The sequence below is a fragment of the Trachypithecus francoisi genome, unplaced genomic scaffold (genome assembly GCF_009764315.1).
Source record: "Trachypithecus francoisi isolate TF-2019V2 unplaced genomic scaffold, Tfra_2.0 Lachesis_group8, whole genome shotgun sequence".
NCBI lineage: Eukaryota > Metazoa > Chordata > Mammalia > Primates > Cercopithecidae > Trachypithecus > Trachypithecus francoisi.
In genome coordinates this window covers 67,854,561-67,879,553 of record NW_022681473.1, presented here as the reverse complement: position 1 = coordinate 67,879,553, position 24,993 = coordinate 67,854,561, and the positions used below count along the sequence as shown (strand labels likewise).

The 24,993-nt window shown below is 39.4% G+C and overlaps 1 protein-coding gene across 4 annotated transcripts in view; it reads right to left on the bottom strand.

The window, feature by feature from the left end:
* Positions 1 to 24,993, bottom strand: part of ACER3 (alkaline ceramidase 3) — a 151,527-nt gene that overhangs the window by 30,966 nt on the left and 95,568 nt on the right. For all 4 annotated transcript variants that reach the window (XM_033207795.1, XM_033207798.1, XM_033207796.1 and 1 more), the window contains exons 4-7: positions 23,688 to 23,740; positions 15,003 to 15,084; positions 9,830 to 9,865; positions 1,621 to 1,679 (exon numbers count right to left, since the gene is read on the bottom strand). In XM_033207795.1, the coding sequence (XP_033063686.1) occupies positions 1,621 to 1,679; positions 9,830 to 9,865; positions 15,003 to 15,084; positions 23,688 to 23,740 (230 nt within the window). The remainder of the gene's footprint in view (positions 1 to 1,620; positions 1,680 to 9,829; positions 9,866 to 15,002; positions 15,085 to 23,687; positions 23,741 to 24,993) is intronic.

The window sequence follows — 24,993 nt, the reverse complement described above, 5'->3', positions numbered from 1 at the left end:
GAATGTTTGCTCATTGAAAGAGAGGATGAAAAGTTATAGATTGGGAGAAAGAATTCAGAAATCACATATTTAATAAAGAATTAGAACCTCACAACTCAACTGTAAAAACAATAGAAAGTATCCTTATTATCTCTTATAAAAAAAGAAACCAGGCAAAGACATGAGCAGAAATTTTACCAGGGAGAATACATATACATATGGCAAATAAGCACATGGAAGTTACGTTCAATATGATTAGCCATTAGGCAAATGCAAATTTTAAAAAACTTCATTAAAAATAGTGACACTACCAAATTCTGGTGAGGATGCAGAGAAACTGGATTACACATATATTGGTGGTGGGAATGTAAAAATGGTGGAGCTACTCTGGAAAACAATTCAGCAGTTCTGAGAAAAACTAAACATAAATTACTATAAAACCTAGCAATTTCACTCTGGGCATTTATTCCAGAAATTTATTCCAGAAGCGAAAACTTGTGTTCACATAAAAACCTGCATTACAATTGTTCATAGCAGCTTTATTCATGATTGCCCAAAACTGGAAACAATCCAGATGTTACTCAACAGGTGAATGGTTAAACTGTGGTACATCTATGCCATGGAATACTACTCAGCAATAGAAAGGAATGAATTATTGACACACTCAACAACTTGGATTAATCGCCAGATAATTATGCTGAGTTCAAAAAGCCAATCTCAAAGGTTATATATATGATTCCATTTATATAACATTCTTGAAATGACAAAAACAGAAATGCAGAACAGATTAAGTGATCACCAGGGGTTAAGGACAGGGAGTGAGGAGTGAGGTGGGGCAGGAGGGAAGTAGGTGTGGTTATAAAAGGGCAACACAGGCATCCTGATGATGATGGAAATGTTTTGTATCTTGACTGTATTCATATCAAGCCTTGGTTTTCATATCGTACTATAGTTTTGTAAGATGCTACAAATGAAGGAGATTGGTAAAGGATACTGGGATCTATTTTTTTTTTTTTTTACAAATGTATGCATTTCTACAGTTATCTAGAAACTAAAAGTTTAATAAAAAAGGAAAAAAAAGAACAAACCCACAAATCATACTACTTATTTACTGAACACCTGTTGTGCGGCCACGCCCTATTTAAGGTAATCTCATGAATGTTATTTCTTATTTAATTTTCATGAATGCAAAAAGATTATACCCATTTCCCAAATAATCTTTCATGAAATACTAATTCTTTGTGACATTAGTAGCCTTCCTTGGAGGTACTATGTAAAAGGAAATCACTAGTCAAGTAGGTTTAAGAAAGACAAAAACAATTTTGTTTCAACTGTAGGATTTTTAAGGTCTCTAATATCTAATGAACTTTATAAATATTCAAAACAAGGCCATCATAGACAGTTCCCTTTAATTTTCCCATGTCTTTAATTTTGGAACCCTAGTTCTCACATGATGCCCATTAACAACTTGTCTGAAGACCCAGTATTCCTTATAATATAACAATAAATGTTGGGTTATTGTTTTCTTCCAACATCTCTACTGAAGTGAGCTTTTGTGTGTTATTTCAATTTAGGCTATAGATTTACTGTCATAGGTCTGCGTATACTTCAATCATAGTACAGATGATCCAAACTACTTACCATGTAACAATATAAATAGATCGAAGTACTAATGTAAAGACCAACATTCCATACATGACCTAAATAGGAATGGAAAATGAGGTTAGTATAATAATTATTCTTTGGCAAAGGAAGTCTATTTTGCCTATCAAAATAGCCTTCCCAATTAAATGTAAATATTTATTATCCTTCATTACATTTTAGAGAATAGAATTTTAAAAAATGTGTGAAATCACTGAGTCATGCTAACTTCTGAGGAAAAGTTAAGAGCCTGCTTAACTTTATTAAATAACCAATATCAGAATTCCTATATCAATTTTAATTCTGAATGGATCCTTAAAATTTTAAATATCTGCTGAAACCTGAACAAATGTTGTAATTTTGCCTCATACTCTTCAGCTCCTCTCTTCTCTTTAGCTTTGCTTTCAACAAATACAGTAATTGTGCTTCCCATTTTACAATATTATAAACCTGAATTCTTTTAACTCTTGTAAATGCCTCTGCATTCATATGCATCCTCCCCTGGCATTCTTTCTCATCCCTAGTCTCCAAAAAAGGTGCCCACTTCTTGACTAAGGTTAATCCATTTTCCTGTGTTCTTTATTCTATATGTTCCCATATCTTCCTAGCATTGGCTCTTCTTTCTTTTCTGTATTGAGCATTAGATGAGTATTAGTACCTGGAAAATTGAACCTAGTGGGAAAATATGATGTAGCAAATACATATAAAGCCAATAGTTGAGAAAGCACCACCCAGGTTAAGAAGTAAATCCTTGTTAACCCCCCAGAAGTGCTGCATTTGTGTCTTCCCAGTCCAACCCTCTCCCTTCCTTTTTAGAGGAAACCCCTCTCCTGACTTGTATAATAAATATTGTTTTGCTTTTCTTTATATAATTACTAACTTAAAGTAGTCATCTACAAATGCATTCCTAAGTAATTAATAATACTGTTTGCTTTTGAGTTATAATAGAATTTTGATTAAGTTTTATTTTATTACTCTTATTTCTTTTGAGGCAGGGTCTTTTGTCGTCTAGGCTGGAGTGCAGTGGCATGATCATAGCTCATTGCAGCCTTGATCTCCCAGGCTCAAGCCATCCTCTTGCCTCAGCCTCCCGAGTAGCTGGGTGGCTGAGGTGTGCGTAACCGTATCCTGGTTAATTTTTTTCTCTTTAGTATAGACGAGGTCTCACTATGTTACCCAGGCTGGTCTCAATCTTATGTGGATAAGGGTAGAAAAGAAGCTGTGTATATGAATAGCTCTGGGTCTTCTGATGAGATGAAGATGCTACATCTGCTATACCTCTCACCCTGTATCCTTCTATAAAGCTGAGTAAACATAGTATTAGATTAAAGCTTATTAGAGTCTCATTGCCAGCTTAAATCCATAACCACAGCTCAAATGGTGAACAAGACAGGCATAATCCCTATACTCACAGCAATTACAATCTAGTAAAGGGAGAGATAAGCAACCAGGCAATTATAATACAGTATTATAACTCTATGGCAGGAACTGTACAGAGTACTTTGTAAACACATGGGAAGGCCACCTAATACAGACTTATACAGTAGAAAGTCTTTCTAGAGGATAGGGTATTTAAAATTTTATACCTGAAGCTCATGTAGCAGTTACCTTAAAAGAAAGTGGAAGAGAGTTATTGTCATATCTTATATTCCAGAGACAAGGAGGAAAAAAAATCCTTATAGTATATTGTTGTAATATAGAATAGGAAAAATGGAGTCAGAGACCAGAGGTCGAATCTGGCCTTTCAAGTCATGTTAAGGGGCTGGACTTTATATAACAGTAACAGAGGCTGGGTGTGGTGGCTCACGCCTGTAATCCCAGCACTTTAGGATGCTGAGGCAGGCGGATCACTTGAGGTCAGGAGTTCGAGACCAGCCTGGCCAACATGGTGAAACCCCATCTCTACTAAAACTGCAAAAATTAGCCAGGTGTGGTGGCAGATGCTTGTAATCCCAGCTACTTGGGAGGCTGAGGCACAAGAATTGCTTGAACCCAGGAGGCGGAGGTTGCAGTGAGCTAAGATTGCACCACTGTACTCCAGCCTGGGTGACAGAGCAAGACTCTGTCTCAGGGGGAAAAAAAAAAAAAGGCTGGGCGGGGTGGCTCACACCTGTAATCCCAGCACTTTGGGAGGCTGAGGTGGGTGGATTACCTGAGGTTAGGAGTTCCAGACCAGCCTGGCCAACATGGTGAAACCCCATCTTTACTAAAAAATGCAAAAAATTAGCTGTGCGTGGTGGTGGGTGCCAGTAATCCCAGTTACTTGGGAGGCTGAGGCAGGAGAACTGCTTGAACCCGAAAGGCAGAGGTTGCAGTGAGCCAAGATCGTGCTATTGCACTCCAGCCTGGGCAACAAGAGCAAGACTCCATCTCAAAACAAAATAAAACAAAACAAACAAACAAACAAAAGGAAAAATAATGGAAAGTCAATGAAGGTTTCACCAATAGATAACATGGTCAGACTCATGTATTAGAAAGATGTCCCTGTTGTGCTGAGTGGAGAATGAGAGGGAGGTGAGACTGACAGGAAAGAGACCAATGATAACGTGTTGCAGTAATCTAAGTGAGAGATGGAGACCTGAACTAGGGTAATATAGGGGAGATGCAGAGAAGTGAACAGATTAGAGATTTAGGGTTCAGACTAATCATTAATTTGAATGGAAGTTAGAGAGGGGGAAAGAAAAGGATGATGGCCTGGTTTATGGCATGGACAGTTAGATGCATGGCAAAATTAATTATTGGATTAGAGAATATATGAAGAGAAGAAAGACTAGGGAGAAAAATGGTGAGTTCACTTCTGCATATATGTTCAGAGTTTGATGTGCCAGTGAGATAGCTAAGTAGAGACATCTAGCAGAAATTGGATACCTAGGTCTATAGTTTAGAAGAAAAATCAGAGCTGAAGAAATAGAACTGTCAGCATATAGGAGTCAATGGGAATGAATTTCCCAGGGATTTGTTGAGCATACGAAATGATGGATTAGGAAAGAACCTATGCCTTGGCAACAGCATGGGACTTTTTCAAATTAACTTTCTTCTCTCCAGAGCACACTTACCCCTACTTTTGATGCTCCCCATTGCTAGTGGCCTACCCAGTATTCATTCTCTCCTTCCGACTATATAGAAACTGATTTTATCTGGCTGGCAGCATGTTCAGCTATGTAAGTTTGATTTCTCAACTTATAGAGTTGTTTTTTTTTTAAGTAAAAAAGATGATAGAATATAGACTTTTCTGGTCCTATATAATTTTTATCTAACAATATGTATATTTTTATAGTGAAATTTTATCTATATTTAATAGTTGTTTTCAGTCTCCAGACTCCAAAGGCTATAAAAGTATTATTAGTGTTTTCTCTCTACTAAAGCAACTAATACAAGTTAAATCAGGATAACACAGAGAAGGATGGGCTGTAATTTTAGATAGCGTTGTTAGCTAAGTCCTCTCTGCTAAGTTAACATTTAAGCAGAGACCTGAATGAGTGAGGATATAAACCATGTAGATAGCTGGGGTACTAGTATCCTAGGCAGTGGTAATAGTGAGTGCTAAAGTCCTAAAGTGGAAACATGCTTGTTGTGTTTGAAATATAAAGCAAGACTCACTGTGACTGGAAAGAGTGAAGGAGGGGCAAGTGGAAGGACATCACCCTACCCTAACATGGTTTTTCTTTTTTATAGCAGTTATCACCTTCTAGCAAGTATGTATACTATATAAATTTACTTGTTATATCTATAGTGTATAGATATAACATATCATCCTATAGCACTTTTTTTTTTTTTAAATCCTTTCTCAATGGACTAGAGCAACAGAAATCAAACTTGTCTCTTTCCTTGGCCTTTTACTTCCTTCCTCCAGACCCTAGGTAGCCTTTCAATGATCTTTCTAAAATGAGAATCTCATCTGGTCATACTGCAGCTTAAAACCCTTTAATGGCTCCTGACTGCTTACAATTTTAAGCATAGTATAAAGGGCTCCTCATGACCTAACCCCTCATCAGTAATCCAAACCCATCTCCTGCAGCTAGGGCCAGCCATACCAAATATTTACAGTATACCAATGCTTTTAAAACTTTTCTACAAAATACTCCTAATAGCAAAGGAAGAATGACTTATTCTTGATGGACAGAGATGGGAGAGGCACACTGAAAACACAACCTTCTTTGAAGTTTCTTATTTCATCCTAAAAATTCATGTGGTCATTGTACTCAATTCTATAACATATTTATATTTGTTTTAACTTTAAAAAGTTTAATCCCAGCTGGGCACGATGGCACATGCCTGTAATCCCAGCACTTTGGGTTGCCAAGGTGGGCGGATCACTTGAGGTCGGAAGTTTGAGAGCAGCCTGGCCAACATGAAAAAACCCTGTCTCTACTGAAAATACAAAAATTAGGTCAGGAGTGGTGGCTCACGCCTTTAATCCCAGCACTTTGGGAGGCTGAGGTGGGCAGATCACTTTAGGTCAGGAGTTCAAGACCAGCCTGGCCAACATGGCGATACCCCGTTTCTACTAAAAATACAAAAATTAGCCAGGCGTGATGGTGTACACCTGTAGTCCCAGCTACCTGGGAGGCTGAGGCATGAGAATAACGAACCCGGGAGATGGAGGTTCCAGTGAGCTGAGATTGTGCCACTGCACTCCAGCCTGGGTGACAGAGTGAGATTCCGTATCAAAAAACAAAAACAAAAAAAGTTTAATCCCTGCAATATAGTTGAATAAAATAAATGTTATAGGAAAATAGGAATGTTGAGATGCAGTCAGTGATTTTGTAAACACCTCAGCACGCTACCACAAATCCCTGGGTGAACTTGTACTCCTGTTTCATGTGCAAGAGTTACCAATTCACACTTCTGTACCTTAACACAGGGGTCCCCATCCCCCAGACTGGTACCGGTCTGCAGCCTTTTAGGAACTGGACTGCACAGCAGGAGGTGAGCTGCAGGCAAGTGAGCATTATTACCCGAGCTCTGCCTCTTATCAAATCAGCAGTGGCATTAGATTCTCATAGGAACACAAACACTATTGTGAACTGCACACACAAGGGATCTAGGTCGTGTGCTCCTTATAAGAATCTAATGCTTGATGATGAGGTAGAATCCCAAAACCATTCCCTGGCTGTCTGTGGAAAAACTGTCTTCCACAAAATCGGTCTCTGGTGCTAAAAAGGTTGGGGATTGCTGCCTTAACACAGGCTTCTCTATAGATGGAATAGCCTTTCTCTACTTCTCTACCTGTGACATCTTGTTCATCTTCAAGACTCTCCTTGAAGCCCCTCTATGAGTCATCTAAGTAGACAGAGCATACCCTTGTCTATATTACCACTGCTTTTACATATTTATCACAAGACTTATATACTGCAATTATTTTTTACAAGTCTATATTACTGATTAGATAATGATCTTCTTGAGATTAGTGGCCATATCTTATATGCCTGTGTATACTAATGTTAGTTAACATTTATTGTTTACTATGTGACAAGGGTTTTATATGCATTATTTCATTCAATCCTCAAACTTAGGAGGTTATTATAGAGAGAGGGTGTAAGTTCCTTGAGGGCAGGGCTTGTTATTTTATTCACTAGTGTATGTATCTCTTGTGCCTAGTACAGTGCCTGGAACATTGAAGGCACTTAAAAAGGGTTTGTTCAGGCTGGGCACAGTGGCTCACACCTGTAACCCTGCCTGAGCTTCACTAAGGCGGGAGCTGAGGCGAGCAGATTGCTTGAGCTCAGGAGTTTTGAGACCTGCCGGGCAACATGGTAAAACCCATCTCTACAAAAGATGCAAAACAGCCTGTTGTAGTGGTGTGTGCCTGTAATCCCTGCTACTTGGGAGGCTGAGGTGGGACGACTGCGTGAGCCCAGGAGGTCAAGGCTGTAGTGAGCTGTGATGGAGCCACTGCACTCCAGCCTGAGTGACAGGGCAAGGCTCTATTTCAAAAAAAAAAAAAAAAAAAGGTGAGGAGATTGTTGAATAATGAGGAAACCAAAGCTCAGAGAGGTTAACTAACTTGTCCAGGGTGTACAGTTAGTAAGTGGAGGAGACTAGATTTTAAATCCAGGTCTGCTTGACTGTATGTAGATCATAAAGTCTTTGCTTTGCTGCCTGTCTGCAAATTCCAGCTCAGAATTTGGTACAGAGAAGGCAGACAGTAGACATCTGTTGAATGAATGAATGTCTTTTACCTTTGGATTACTTATTCGCTTCACCCTAGCATTTCCTTATTTCTTCATTTCTCTATCCTGATTTTTAATCTCTAGGCCTACGACACAAGCCACAGTGGGTATGGATAGACCTAGCTTTCATCCTGCTTCTCTTCTTATCAGTAAATATTACTGCTATACATAGAGAAGAAAATCTTTATTAGTGGAAAAACACATGGATATTGCACTAGGGGTAGTTACTTATTAAGAGTTGTTTTTTATTACATAGTGTCAAATAGTTCTAAAACACAAAATGAAAAATAGATGGTCATAAAACTTGTAAAAATTAACCCAGAATTTCCAAATTTTATATTTTTGTGGTCATTATTTTTCTTTCTTAGTAAAGGCGAACAAGAAGTTTATAAAAACTAAGGTATTTATACAGATTAACTTCATTTATTTATTATTATTTTAAAAGAGATGTTGTCTGGGCTGGAGTGCAGTGGCACAATCATAGTTCACTGCAGGTTTAAACTCCTGGGCTCAAGGGATCCTCCCGCCTCAGCTTCCCAAGTAACTAGGAATATAGGCATGTCCCACCATGCCTGATTACTTTTTTTTTTTTTTTTGCTATGTTGCCCAGGTTAGTCTCGAACTCCTGGCTTCAAGCAATCCTCCCACCTCAGCCTCCCAAAGGACTGAGATTATAGGCTGCTGTGTCTGGCCAACTTTGTTTTTTATACTGTTAATAAAACTTTCTAAATAAAAGAGTAATTACATAATGGCATAATTTCAAATTACAGTAAACAAGAAAGTGAGGATGTCTTTTTTTTTTGAGACAGAGTCTCATTCTGTTACCCAGGTTGGAGTGCAGTGGTACGATCTCGGCTCACTGCAACCTCTGCCTCCTGGGTTCAAGTAATTCTCCTGCCTCAGCCTCCCAAGTAGTTGGGATTACAGGTGCACACCACCATGCCTGGCTAATTTTTGTATTTTTAGTAGAGATGGGGTTTCACCATGTTGGCCCGGCTGGTCTTGAACTCCTGACCTCAACTGATCCACCCACCTCGGCCTCCCAAAGTGCTGGGATTACAGGTGTGAGCCACCACGCCTGGCCATGAGGATGTCTTTTCTGTAGCATTTATTTTAGTTCATCCACCTGCAACTGACCTGGAGAAAAGCAAGGCATAATAATGTGGTTATAGAATATATTTCAAAAGCCAGGTTCCAGTTAGATGATTATTGTATAGCTTGAATTGTAAAAGTTACAAGAACATTAGTAAATGTTTATATAAGCACAAAATATTTTAAAACTGTGGCACTTCTGAAAAGCGTGTTTATTCATTTTTGTTTGCTAGTTTGTTAAAAGAATGTTGAAAAGGAGTCAGACAAATCTAGGTTATAATCCTGGTTCTCCCCCTTAATAACTGTGTCACCTTAGGGCAATTATTTAATATTTCTGAGCTCATTTTCCTTGAAATGTATATAATAATTCCCAATTAGTTGGACTGTTGGTGAGATTAGAAGTCTGTGTAGTAGTGAGCATAGTACCAGGCATGTGGCAGCACTCAAAGGCCTGCTTCTTTATTTCACTCTGGTTTCATAATGGCATGCAGTTAAATCACCATTTCCTAAAATAACGTTTCCTGTGTCTGCTTCCTTCAATGTACATCACCTCCCATGTCAAAAATGCATTAAAATATATTAGGGGGAAAGTGTTCAAGGAATTTTCAGTCTGTCTTTTCTAGATGTCATAAAAAGACTTATGTGTATGTGCATAATGCTTTCTGGTTCTTTCTGCTTATAATGGCAATGTTGCACCTGTATTACTGAATACCAACAGCCAGCTGGACCTGCACATTGGCTATCCCAGGTATATTCCTGTTACCTACACTTACCTCCTGTAAGCATTTGAGTTTGCAACCTCTCTTAAACACTGAACTTCCTTAGAACATCTACCACTTCATTAAAAAATTTTTTTATCTGCATATCATTTCTTAGACAAGGAAATCACAAAGCAGCCATGTATCGTTAAACAATCTAATGTGTAATAATTTACAAAAAATTACCTGATGGAATATCGGCTCTTTTACCTTAAGGTAGACCTGCAAAATATTAGAAAAACACATGTGAATGAAGTACATTATGAAGGGAAGAAAAACCAATTCCAACTACTCTGCGAATCCCAAACCTCTTCTGCTTCCCCCATCTTACTCGGATTTGAATCCAGCCATGTAAAAGCAATCAGATCAAGTGGCATGCCACAGGAAGGCTGGGAGCTACAGGAGGATTTCCTTAGTGCTAGCCCTGTTATGGTGAGCAGAATGTTTTAGATCGGTTGTGGACCACTCCAAACTCTGCATCAGTATCAAGGAGGGATAAGGATACATGGATACTCATGAGGAGTGAAGAAGTTATGTTGACAATCCCCGTAGCAGATCTGTTCTACAACAGAGAGAACACCGGACTTAGAGATAGGAGTAAATTTCAGCCTCTGCCACTTACTTGCTACATGCCTTGGACAAGTTATTTAACTAAAAGACGTATCTTTCCTCTTCTGGATAATGAACAATAATAGTGGTGAGGAATGATAAGCTAAAATACCTGAAAGTGTCTAGCATACAGTAGGTGCTCAGTAAGTGAAGACATTTAAAACAAATTTCTTGTGCTTTCTTATGCTTCCAGAAATCTCTAACTCACCTTTCTAGATGCATTCGCAGTTACACAAACCCTAGTTGTAGGTTCCAATGTCATGTGGATGATTACTCTCAATGCCTAGTTAAGATTTAACATGTATGTATTGCCCTACAGGAGCATAATTGTTAAATGATATGGTACAGGGGAATCAAAATTCAAGTCATAACCCTGCCATGACTCTCATCACTTGCAAGACACAGTTCAAATTTCTTAGCCTTTCTGTTTGGTCTCACTATTGTCTTCTTATCTCCTCCTCATCCAAGTCTCCAGAAAGAACTGTGCTTCCTAAAATGTGCTAGTTTCACGCTTCTGTATTTTTAAACATGCTGCTCTTTTACTTTGTTCAGAAATCCTCCTCTACTTATTAATCATCTTTTAGGATTCAACTCAAACTATACCTCCTTCTTGAAGCCTTTTCTGATCCTTTCTCTATACAGCAGAAGCAACCAGTCACCCTCCTTTCTACCATTACTCTTCATGTATAAACTTTGGGGCATTTAATAGTTTGTTTTTTCTCCCTACAAGACTATGATATCTTTGATACTAAGTACTGGATTTAGATATTTCTATATCCTCATTTAATGTAGCAATCCCATAAAATTTTATATAATTTTATTATTTGGCTACAAAATTTCTTTCTTCTGGAAGAAGTTTCTACCCTCAGTACAAACAAACAAACAAAAAAAACCCCAGATTATTTCCTTTAAGCATTGTGAGTTTTAAAAGTATGATGTGTATGAGATATTATATATCTGTAACTCTAAACCCAGTAAGGGAGAATGCTTTTAATCTCTGAAATTTCTTATTTCAGAATACTAATTTCCATTTATATAGGTAATGCTATCAGATTCCCATTGTGACTAATAAAAGAAATGCAAAAGGACATGCCTCATGCCTCTTAAAGACATTTTTTGTTTGTTTGTTTGTTTTGAGACGGAGTCTTGCTCTGTCGCCCAGGCTGGAGTGCAGTGGCATCATCTTGGCTCACTGCAACCTCGGCTTCCCGGGTTCACACCATCCTCCTGCCTCAGCCTTCCCAGCAGTTAGGACTACAGGCGCCTGCCACCACGCGTGGCTAATTTTTTTGTATTTTTAGTTGAGACAGGGTTTCACCATGTTAGCCAGGATGGTCTCGATCTCCTGACCTCGTGATCCACCCACCTCGGCCTCCCAAAGTGCTGGGATTACAGGTGTGAGTCACCGTGCCCAGCCTTAAAGACATTTTTTAAAGCAAATAATTATGGAGTCCTTCCTATGTGTTAGGTATTGATTTTCACAACTAACATAAAATATATACTATTTTCTTCATTTAACAGATAAAGGGAACTAAGGCTTATAGAGATTAAGTAATTTGCAAGATCCCAAAGTTTTTAAGTAACCTGGATCCAAACTTAAATCTGACTTCAAAGTCTCTCTCTCTCACCAATTCTCTATGTAAACTTGATTGGCCAGGCAAGTCACTGACAATCTCTAGACTTGATTCTCTTCTTTCATATCATAACAAGACTTCATTTCACCTCTGAAATTCTACAATTCTTTCATGATTAACCAATATGTAGTTGATATGGTTTGGCTGTATGCCCACCGAAAATCTCATCTTGAATTGTAATCTGAATTGTAATCCCTGCGTGTTGGGGAAGGGACTTTGTGGGAGGTGAACAAATCATGGGGGTGGTTCTCCCATGCCCTATGCTGTTCTCATCATAGTGAGTGAGTTCTCATGAGATCTGATGATTTTATAAGGAGCTTCTTCCCCCTTCACTCTGCACTTCTTTCTCCTGCCACCATGCGAAGAAGGATGTGTTTGCTTCACCTTCCATGATGATTGTTAAGTTTCCGGAGGTCTCCCCAGCCATGCAGAACTGTGAGTCAATTAAACTTCTTTCCTTTATAAATTATCCAGTCTTGGGTATTTCTTTATAGCAGCATGAGAATGGACTAATACAGTAGTTTAGGCAAAGTAATGTGGAAACGAGTAAATAGTGTATATGTGCCCTTTCAGCCTCCTATTCAACATCTCAACTAACTGAAATCTAGCTTCTGCCTCCATCAATTTACTACTGACAGCATCCTCATTAAGGTTACCTGGTCTTCCAACTGAAAATTTCTATTAGCTCTCAATCTTCATTGTACTCATCCTTTCAGAGGCAACTCTTCTTCCACTTTTTGCTTCTAGAAATCTTTGTACTCCATGACATCAGGCTCTCTGAGCTTTCTTATATCCCTGATTGCTTGTTCTCAGTCTCTTTTGCTAGCTCCATTTCTTCCACCTAGTCCTCAAATGTAAGTATTTCATTAGGTTGTACTTCTAGTCTTTGTCTGTTTTTAGACAGGGTCTCACTCTGTCATCCAGGCCAGAGTGCAGTGGCACAATCATGGCTCACTGAAGCCTTCAACTCCTGGGCTGAAGCGATCCTCTCACCTCAGCTTCCTGAGTAGCTGGGACTACAGGTGCATGCCACCACATCCAACTAATTTAAAAAAAGTGTTTTGTAAAGACAAAGTCTCACTATGTTGCCCAGCTGGTCTTGAACTTCTGGGCTCAAGCAGTCCTCCTATCGTGGCCTCCCAAAGTGCTGGGATTTCAGGTGTGTGCCACTGTGCCTGGCCCCTTTAGTCATCTTAACGGCCCAGGCTACTTTTTCAGGTCATCTATTCTCACATTTTTGTACTATCTATACCCTGACAATTCTCAAATCTACATCTTTAGTCCAGCCTAACTGTTAAGCCTCAGATGTCATTAATGTCAGGCACCTCAATCTTAACACATTTCATATTGAATTTATCTCTACCCCTACCCCATGGTGCAAACCTACTCATTATATATCCTGCAAAAGCTGTTCATCCTCCAAGTTTCCTGTTTTGATTAAAGACATACTATCTATCCTGACAACCAGGCCAGGAGTCATTCTAGACAACTCATTTTTACTCTACTTTCACCCCCTCTACTATGACGTGGGTCACATATCCTGCAGTTCGTTATTTATGACCATTTCTTTTCAACCCCACAGCTATATTACTTTCACCTGAGTCTCATATCTTACTAAAGCAAATACAAAAGTCCCTGGGTCTAGCCTCATACTCCTGTAATCCAGCCTCCATAACCAGAGCAATCTTTCTAAAACACATATCTGATTACATCTTCCCTTTAAACTAGTAATTGGCTCCACACTACCTTTTTCTTTTCTTTTTTTTTTTTTTTTTTTTTGAGACAGAGTCTCACTCTGTCGCCCAGGCTGGAGTGGAGTGGCACGATCTCAGCTCACAGAAGCCCCCGCCTCCCGGGTTCAAGCAATTCTCCCACCTCAGCCTCCTGAGTAGGTGGGATTACAGGGGCATGCCACCATGCCCGGCTAATTTTTCCATTTTTAGTAGAGACAGGGTTTCACCATATTGGCCAGGCTGGTCATGAACTCCTGACCTCAAGGTGATCCACCAGCCTCGGCCTCCCAAAGTGCTGGGATTACAGGAGTGAGCCACCATGCCTAACTGCTCCACACTACTTCGAGGATAAAAATTTGAACTCTTAAACAAAGCATACAAGGGTATTTATAATCTGACATCTGTCTAATTCACTAGACTCATTCACTGCTCTTCAATTACTATATGTTCCAGCCATATTAAATCTTGCCCAATTCTACCAGTGGTGTTGATTTAATGAGACAATAAAGATAAAGTACATGGTTACAATATCTGGCATATAGTAAGTGATTGAAAATGGTAGTTCACTATGTTGTTTCAAAGTTCTCTGCCTATGAACAAACAATAGTGCTATCTACAAATGCTTCACCACACTCTTGCCCAGGGGCCTGATGAGCTCCTAATCATCAGTTAAATTCTAGTTCAGGTGCCTCCTCTTGAAAGCTTTCCTTGACCCATGCATGAAGGCTTGATTGAACCTCCTTTATCTCATCACCATAGAAGTAGTTTTTACCCCTATTATTACAGTTATTATCTTTTGATGCAATTATTTGTGTACATGCCTAAAATCTCTAATAGAATGAGCTCCTCACAGATAGCAACTGCTTTTTAATCATTTCTGTATTTCTAGTGCCTGACATGGTAAGTTTTCAATAAATGTTTTTTGAAATAAATATTTTCATAATATAAAATGCAATTTACTTGAGGAAAAAAAGCATTAATGTAGGATTAGAAGTGACTAGCTATCTCAACTTATTAGGGAAAAGTTAACCATTAAAACAGTCACATTAGGACCAATGGAGCAGAGCCAATCTCTCATTTTTAACAAATAGGAGCTAATATGTCCATCTATGAGAAAAATTAATTTTTCCCTATTGCTGCTAATATTTGCTTTTTTCTTTTCCCCTTTAAAAACTAAACAGAGTTTTAAAAGTATTTCAACTACAGTGAGAAGTAACATTTGAACAGGGAACAAGGGAGCAATATTTGTCAGTGTGATATTCTCGTTTTGTGTAGAAAGATTTCAGTTTGACAACATAAAGCAAATACTGGAAGTAAAATATGCCAAACTCTATAAATGGTGAATTTACATGCTTAATCTGTTAGAAACAAAATATGACTTACTGTGGTTACTATTAAACTGAATAGAACTAAGGTAAAAAGCAGATGGTAGTTTACTGAGTTCTTGATCTTGAAACATTCAAACCTTGAAAAAAAGAGAAAGAAACTTTTAAAAGAATATATAAGTAGGAACATAAATAGAATGCTGCTTTACCACTTGCCTGTATCTCTCGATGATCGAGTGATACCCATCATTTCTTTCCACTCGTAGTCTTAGAAAACCTGCACTGCCTATTATCCTCTAAGAGGCTGGAAGGACTAGGAGTAGACACATGACTTAAGCTGGGACAATGAAAGGCTCTCGCCTGAAAGTCTGGAGTTTGGGAGGGAGAAACTGAATCAATTCAGTATAGAGAGTCAGCTGGGTGCGGTGACCCATGCCTGTAATCCTAGCACTTCCATAGGCCAGTGCAGGAGGATCCCTTGAGCGCAAGAGTTCGAGACCAGCCTGGGCAACAAATTGAGACCCTGTCTCTACAAAAAATAAAATAATTAGTGGGCATGGTGGTGCATACCTGTAGTCCCAGCTACTCGGGAGGCTAAGGTGGGAGGAGAGCTTGAGTCTGGGAGATAGAGGGTCTGGATGACAGAGCAAGACCCTGTCTCCAAAAAAAAAAAAAGTATAGAGAGTCAAAGTCATATGGACTCAAGGTCTGAGGCTGATATTTGGGGGCAGCCAAATTGAATGAAGAAGTAGATGAATGAGCAGAAGGTTTGAATAGATATATATCTCAATCTGCAGGGAAAGAAAAATATAGCAGACACAAAGAGGTAAAGCCATGTGGAGAGGAAGGAATGGCAAAAAGAGGGAAGGGGGAAGAACCTGCCCTTCCAGTTCTAGTAAGGTGGGGCTATACTTCCTGCTATTGGGTCCCATATAATTTCCTCACATCCTTACAATAACTAAGGATATAATAAATAAGGATATAATTGCCTCATATCCTTACAATAAATAAATAATCTCTCCTAATTCAAGCTAGCTTGAACCGGTTTCTGTATCTTGCAACTAATGATTCCTAAGGAACATTATTGGAGAAAATACCAGTCTATCATAATTGTGTCTTTCCTTATCCATCTCCTCAACTAGCCTGAGAATTCCTTGTGTGCAGGAATAAATTTTATTTTTTTCATATATCTAGCACAAAGATAATGCTTAACACATAGGAGGTATCCGGTAAATATCCAAATATGAACAGACAATTGGCCATCAGTGAGTATCCAATCCAACCTTTGAGGACTATGACTTGGTATAGGCAGCAAGAGTGTTCTCTCAGTTTGCTATTGGCTGTGGGAATTGGATCAACTCTTATTTTCTTGTTTGTAAGGAAAGGTGGTTAGAAGAGGCACTTTCTAATATCTCTTTTACCTTTAAATTTTGCGACTTGGATAATGATGAAAATATTAGGTGAAATATTAGTTTTTACTTTTAAACTCTATTATTCCAAATTCTAAAGCAAGTTATCTATTAAGAAACCAAGGTCTTTATGAGGCCTGGCTTGTATTTATTACCATGGTTATTTCACTTTATTACATATAGTCACTGTCTTATCTGTCCCCTTCCTCAGACAATGAGTTCCTTGACTCTGTATATACAGAGTCTAGGATCATGCCTAAAATAAAGGAGGTTTTCCAGTACATGTTTCACAAATGAACAAGCACACAGAAGGCAAGACAGATTTAAAAATCATTAGAGGCCGGGTGCGGTGGCTCACGCCTGTAATTCCAGCACTTTGGGAGACTGAGGCGGGAAGATTGCTTGAGGTCAGGAGTTTGAGACCAACCTGGGCAACATGGCGAAATCCCGTCTCCACAAAAATTCAAAAATTAGCCGGGCATGGTGGAGCACACTTGTAGTCCCAGCTACTGGGGAGGCTAGGTAGGAGGATGACTTGAGCCTGAGATGAGGAGGTTGCAGTGAGCCAAGATCGTGCCAATGCACTCCAGCCTGGGTGAGAGCCAGACCTCATGTCAAAAAAGAAAAAAAGCAATACTATTGAAAATAGCATCCTACCCATGAAAAACAGAGGGTTAAATTTCACAAAGATCTGTTCACTTAAAATCACAAAACGTCACTGAGATAAATTAAAGGAACCTAAATAAATGGAGAAATATACCACATTCATGGTTTGGGAGACTTAGTATTGTTAAGATATTAACTTTCCTCAAACTGGTCTATAGAGTCGAAGAAATTACAGTCAATCTTCCAGCAGACTATTTTATAAAAATTGACAAGCTGACTCCAAAATTTATGTGGAAATGCAAAGGGCCTAAAATTTCCAAAGCTACACTGAAAAAGAACAAAATTGGAGGACTTACTCAGTAACTGACTTCAAGATTTACAATAAAGCTACAGTAACTACACAGTATGAGGATACACACAGTGATCAATAAAACAGAATCGAGAAAAATGTCAAGATAATTTAATGCAGAAAGAATAATCTCAAAGATGGTTCTGGAACAACCAGATACTGGTAAAAAAAAAACATCATCTTTGACAAAACTAACTCAAAATGTATCATGGACCTAAATGTAAAATAAAGTTATAAAACTTCTAGAAAAAATAAACAAACAAACAAAATATCTTTGATCCTGGGAAGGCAAAGATCTATTAGGACACAAAAACACTATTCATAAACATTTAAAAAATAAATTGGATTTCATAACAATTTAAAACTTCTGTTCTCCAAGAGACATTAATTGAAAAGACAATTCACAGACTGGAAAAAATACTTAAAACACAAATATCTGACAGTACTTGAACCCAAAATACATAAAGAACTCTTACAATTCAAAAAGAAAAAAAGCTAGTTTATAAAAATGGGGGCTGGGTGCAGTGGCTCATGCCTGTAATCCCAGCACTTTGGGAGGCTGAGGCAGGCCGATCACGAGGTCAAGAGATTGACACCATCCTGGCCAACATGGTGAAACCCCGTCTCTACTAAAAATACAAAAATTAGCTGGGGGTGTTGTCCCAGCTACCTGGGAGGCTGAGGCAAAAGAATCACTTGAACCCAGGAGGTGGAGCTTACAGTGAACTGAGATCATGCCACTGCACTCCAGAATGGCAACAGAGCGAGACTCCATCTTAAAAAAAAAAAAAAAAAAAAAAAAGGAAAAAGTTCTCAATATAACATATACAAATGGACAATTAGAATATAAAAAGATGCACATCATTAGTCACTAAGACAATACAAATTAAAACACCACAGAGATAGTATATCATACTCACTAGAATGACCAAAATAAAAAAGACTGATAATACCAAGTCTTGGCAAGGATATGGAGCAAATGGAATTTTCATATATTGCCAGTAGAACCATAATAAGGTGCAACTAAATTGAAAAACAGTTTGGCAGTTTCCTATAAAGTAAAACATATACTTACCATACAACACAGAAATTCCACTTCTAGTTAGATAACCAAGAGAAATGAAGTCATATATCCATACAAAGACTTGTTAACAGGTGTACATAATCCTTTTATTCATAGTAGCCCCAAACTGGCAACAACCTTAATGTTCAACATTGGTAAACAGTATAAAATGGACTACTACTAATGATATATGTAACAACATAGATTAATGTATTCATCAGAAGTAATTGGCAAATTAGTGCCCTCAAAAAATATTACACTGAATAAAAGAAGCCAGTTACAAAAGAGTACATATGGTATAATTTCTTTTATATAAAATTCCAGAGCAGACAAACTAATCTATAATTATAGAAAGGAGATCAGTGGTGGTCTGGAGGCCAGGGTAGGGGTCAGTATTCACTGTAATGGGTCAGAAAAGAATGTTCTAAAGAGATAGAAATGTTCTGTTTCTCTTTCTTGCCATAAGGGTAATGGGTACATAGGAGTATACATTTGTCAAGACTCATCAAACCATACACTTAAACTGGGTGCATTTAATTCCATGTAAACTATGTGTCAATACAGTGGATTAAAAATTATTTCACCCCTTTCATTTCCTTCTATGTGTCACATAAAGCGTACTACAGCAGGGTCTTTCTGAATGGGGGAATATGAGCATAAATAGATACTGCAGAAGATTGCCGAGGAAAGATTAGAATCAAGAGACATGCTTTTTGAGAAACAAAAGCTTTGCCAATAAGTTTGTTTTATAAACAATTAAATCATTTATTTTAATCTTCATGGGGAATTTATAAGTACTATAACCTCCGCTTTTACAAATGAAGGAACAAAGATTAAGTGACTTATTTAAGCTCATTCAGTTACTAAATATCAGAGCTGGAAATTGAACTACAGTATCAGTATCCTTATCTTCTAAGTAATATCTGCTGTTCCCTAGCATTAACACTGTTTTTTCTTTCTTTCCTTCCTTCCTTTTTTTTTTTTTTTTTTTTTTTTGAGACAGGGTCTTGCTCTATCCCCTAGGCAAGAGGGCAGTGGTGACACAATCATAGCTCATTGCAACCTCAACCTCCTGGGGCTCAGGCAATCCTCCTGCCTTAGCCTCCTGTGTAACTGGGACCACAGGTGTGCACCATCATGTGAGCTAATTGTTTAAATTTTTTTGTAGTGACAAGGGTCTCACTATACTGCCCAGGCTGGTCTTGAACTCCTGGGCTCAAGCAATACTCCTGCCTTGGCCTTCCAAAGTGCTGGTATTACAGATGTGAGCAACTGTGCCCGGCTCTTAGCACTAATACTTAAGAGTTCTTTGTACCTATTATATGATGGTTATCTGATTCAATATAGTCATAATTGCTAGCTCAAGAATATCTTCTCCTAAAGATATATAAACATCAGAATAGTTTTTAAAATATGTTATTAAAGGAGTTTACCTTATTTTTTTAGAACAAGGTGATAAACTATGGATCAAGAGCCAATCTCTTGGCCTGAGCCTGTTTTTTTGTTAGTTTGGTATTGTTTTTTGTTTTTCTTGAGACAGGGTCTCCCTCTGTTGCCCAGGCTGAAGAGCAGTGGCACAATCATGGTTCACTGCAGCCTCAACCTCCTGGGCCCAAGTGATTCTCCCACCTCAGCCTCCCAGGTAGCTGGGATTATAGGCAATACACTACCATGCCTGGGTAATTTTTTAATTTTTGTAGAGACGAGGTCTCCCTATGTTGCCTAGGCTTATCTTGAACTCCTGGGCTCAAGCGATCCTCCCACCTTGGCCTCCAAAAGTGTTGGGATTACATGTGTGAGCACTGTGCCCAGCTAAACCTGTTTTTAAAATAAAATTTTACTGGAACAAATGAGTCATATTCATTTATTTATATATTATATGTGGCAGCTTCCAAGCTACAGCAGCAGAGTTGAAGAGCTGCAACAGAGACTCCTGTCCCACAAAGCCTAAAATATTTACCATCTGGCCCTTTACAGAAAAAGTTTTCTGATCCCCGTTCTACATCTTTTTTTTATGGGGGGACAGGGTCTCACTCTGTCACCCAAGCTAGAGTGTAGTGGTGCCATCTCAGCTCACTGCAGCCTCTGCCTCCTGGGTTCAAGCGATTCTCCCACCTCAGCCTCTCAAGTAGCTGGGACTACAGACACACATCACCACGCCTGGTTAATTTTTTGTAGTTTTACTAGAGACAGGTTTTCACCATGTTGGCCAGGTTGCTGTTCTATATCTTCGTACCTAATTTTGAAATAGGGCTTGATGCCACATGGGTCATAGCAGCTAGATGGACATTCTTACTTTGATTGTTTCTGGATAAAGATCAGTCTTAGTAAAGGTAAGAGCCAACAGTGATATAGTTGGTTATAGCTAACTAAAAATAAAAAAACCCTTTCAATTACTTTAGTGTGTACCATTAACTTTGAGAGAGGTATCAGGAAGTAGAAGTCAGATATGAACTGCTTTAAATTGTGGCTCCACCACTTAAAAGTGTCTCAGGATCCTTAGGGTGTTGCTTTTCTAGCTGGAAACCTCTGTGGCTGGTGGCACCTTTGCCAGAGTTTTGTTCTGGCCCACTGGGCTCATTCTGCCCACTCGGTCTGGCAGGCTGCACTTGGCTCATGCTAACAGCCTGGATCCCATGCCTGCTAAGGGGAAGCCAGGCATGGAGCAGTGAGAGGTGTGTGAATGGGCAAGCTTGGGGTCTGATCACTGTGCACAGCCAGGCACATTGGCTGTTGTAGCAGGGCGGGCAGGTTCAGAAGCCAGCAAAGGCACTGTCTCCATGCAAGCCTGTGGTTTGATCAGATACACCGTAAGCATCTTCCACTGTGGGCACCCACATCTGGACAAGGGGAATGCTTGGTGCCTGGAAACTTGGAGATGCCAGAAACCACCAAGCCCCAAAAAGGGTGTCACAGCCCTGGCTCCCAGAGGCCCTAGGTCTGGGCTCTCCGAAGGGCCACAGCTCTTCTCTCCTTCTCATCGCCTGCAACATGGCAAGTGTGGGAGAGGGATATGTTTCAGCCCTGTTTGTGTTACATCTCTTTCAGTCCACCATTTGGCAGGTCCTAAGTTCTTGTCCTGCATCCAGGAAGAATGAGGTATGTGGACAACTGAAGGGTAAGCCAGGTGGAGAGGAGCTTTATTGAGTGACAGAACAGTTCTTGGGAGACTCAAAGTGGGTAGCTCCTATCTGCAGGCAGGTCATCCCAACGAACGTCCAGCTCTCAGTGGAGAGGAGACCCAGAGTGGGTAGCTCCTATCTGCAGGTGGATTCTCCAGTCATCTGCGTGAGTCTGGCTGGGTCTGGGGTTTTTATGGGCTTAGAAGGGAGGAAGTGAGTTCTGACTGATCCATGGACGGCCATGGGAGGGCTTGGAAAAAGCACTATAAGTTATCACTGTGGGCCACAGACTCCACCTGTAACTGACAGCCTGGCCCCCAGGCTTCAGGCTGTCCCCGGCTTGAAGGCATAGCTTCACTGGGGACTGCCCCTTGCTGCCCAGGAGCCTGTCTGCCTCCTGCTGCCATCAATGTATGGCCCAATTGCCCAGGCTGTTCTTGCAGAGGGGTGCCTGCAGGCCCATGCCAAGCTGCCCTCGTTCCCCGCCTCGGCCTCCCTCCCATGCTTGTTGGTGCCCGAAGTCCAGAGGGGGCTGAGGTGGCAGGGGGCTGGCATGTCAGCACCACCCCAAGCACATGCACACCTTGCCAGGTTACGATAGCACCTGGGCTCGGTCACAGCTTTGCTCTGTCTTGGAGTGGGTGCTGGGAGCGGAGAGAGGCTAGGCAGTGGGAGCAGGCACTTTCAAGCCTGCAGGGGCAAGGGGCTTCCTGGAACTCCAAGAGTGCAGGGATGCCCAGGTCCAGAGCTGTGGCTGGGCAGCTGCAGCTATGCCCAGGAGTGTGGGGCTCCTGCCCCACCAACTCAGTAGGGGACGGGGTTCCCACCTGTTCCCTGCCCCCACCAGCTCTGCCTCCCCTGCTGCAGCCAGCATCTTTGCAGTGGCTGCTCTAACTGGGCTGCTGCTGCCCTCAAAAGCCTTGTTACTAGGGCCTGACTCAGGCATGTGGGTCCCCACATAAGCTAGTAATATTTCCCCCTCCGAACACATATTCTTAACATACTTGTCCAACATTTAGAGAAGGCTGATGCTGCAGGATAATGGGTAAAGGAGGCTTTCCTCTCATGTTCCCAGTGACTTAGCTAGAGCCCAAACCTGCATACCCTAACTTACTCAAATAGAAGACCTATAGCTAACCTCAACCACCCTCCTTAGAAGGCACATTATTTGATCATGCAGTACAGGAAGGGTCCCACTTCTACACTTCTTCCACATACCCAGGCAGCCTATCGAAGTGTTCTTCCAACCTCTCCTTGAGAGGAATTATGATCATTGTAATTTTCTCCATCATGATATATTTCCAGGGATATTTCAGTGTTCCTTAGAGACTGTTTATCTGGACAGTGGTCTGGCTGGTATGCTTTTAAATCAAGCTCTATTTTTGTCCATAGACAAGTTACTACATTTCTCTGTGCTTTACTTCCTTGTCTATAAAATGGGGACAATACCCATTTATCTTGCATAGTTGTTGAGAATTAGAGATGGCATTATACACTGCCTAGCACAGTACAAAGTAGATAAATATTAGCATTTATTAATGTTACTATCATAATCATTTTTATCTTACAAGATTGATTTTTTTCCCTGACATTCAGAAAATGCAAATTAACTTGATAATAAAGTAAACAGAATATAATACAGTAAGAGAACTTTTGGATTGGGAATGGCCTGTAAACTGTTTCCATATTTGTAAATAATCAATCAAAATAAGTATATTCTTGAGAGCATTTAGTCTACCTTAGAATAAGAAAACAAGCGTCTATTTAAAAGATAACTTCAAACAAAAAGGAGATTAAGTTGACATGATCACTATACAACTAGAAGTGTACCTCACTTTTCTGGTAAGCTTCTTGTTAAACTATATTGTAGAATACAGAAACTTTATCTGAAAACTTTTATGGCATAATATGAAAATCTTTATCTAAATTTGTATACATTATTCACTTGGGAAAGGCAAATTATGCAATTTAAGCTATTTAGATTCTATCTAAATTGGCTACAGGGTTTTGAGATCACAAAAGTTAATAAACAACATTATTATAACTTCCCAGAAATTATACTCTATTTAAAATGTATAATCTTCTACACTATTATAATATTCTAGTAACATAAATGTATCAGTTATATTAATCCACTATGAGGTAAATATAAACTTTTAAATATATCAAACAATGAAATTTTAAAAGTACTTACATGCAGTACACAAATATGCAACAGCTGTATATCATTGGGAGTTCATCCAGTAGCTATAAGAAACAAAGAAAGATAACAGGCTTGAATATCATGGAGCAGCAATTATTATGCAAATCAAAATAAGACATCAAAATGATTAAGATTTTCAGCTCTTAGATTAGGTACAGAGGCTCACACCTGTAATCCCAGCACTCTGGGAGGCCAAGGTTGGAAGATCGCTTGAACTTAGGAGTTTGAGATCAGCCAGAGTAACACAGTAATACCCTGTCTCTACAAAAACTTAAAAAAAAAAAAAAATCAGCAGGGCATGGTAGTGGCATGTGCCTGTAGTCCCAGCTACTTCAGAGGCTGAGGCAAAAGATCGCTTGAGCCTGAGAGGTCAAGGCTGCAGTGAGCCATGATTGCACCACTGCACTCCAGCCCGGGCAACACAGCAAGATCCTGTCTCAAAAAAAAAAAAAAACGTTTTAGCTCTTATTTCATTTCTTTTACTAATTCTTTTTATGTATTTATCATCAAATTTACTCTGAGTATGTATGTGTAGTTTACTGGTTTTGAACAAACAAGGTTATTATCCAAGTGCCCTAATGTACATACCTAAGCAGGGTACCTGACTCACTATTCCTGCAGGGCAGACTTGTCATTGCGCTGCTCATATCATCTGGTATTACAAACTATGATATTGCACCTCCAGAAAAAAATGATGTCCATCATCTGTAGGTCCATAGGTCCTATCAGTATTCTTTTGCATTTCCATCCTTCCTATATCATCTTAAATGGATAAAGTGACTACTAACATACATAAGAAGAGGTATTAATGACCAGGGAAATAATTTTATTAATCCAAGTAAAGTATATCTCTGAGAAATAACATTTACTATTATTATTAGCAATGATAATAGTAGTAGGAATAATAATTACAGCCATTATGTGTTAAACTGCAAACTAGACACTAAGCTAGGTGTTGTAGATACCAATCTTACAGAGTTTATTTATCACTAGATACACACTTAATTAATTCTTTATGTGCCAAGTAATGTGTTAAGAGCTGAGGATACAATTATAAGACACAGTCACTGCCTTCAAGGAGTTCACATTCTAATTAGAGGTTAAGGGAATGAAAGCATAGAGTAAGGATTCCAACAAAAGGAGCACACAAAAGCCAAAGAAAGTGATGGCAGGAATGAAATGAAATGGGGTGGTGGAGAAAGGCATTCTAGGAAGTAGGAAGAGAGCTTATGTAAAGTGAATGATGTATTCTGGTAAATTATCAGAATTATGAAAAAATAGCATTTGTGCAAGCTAA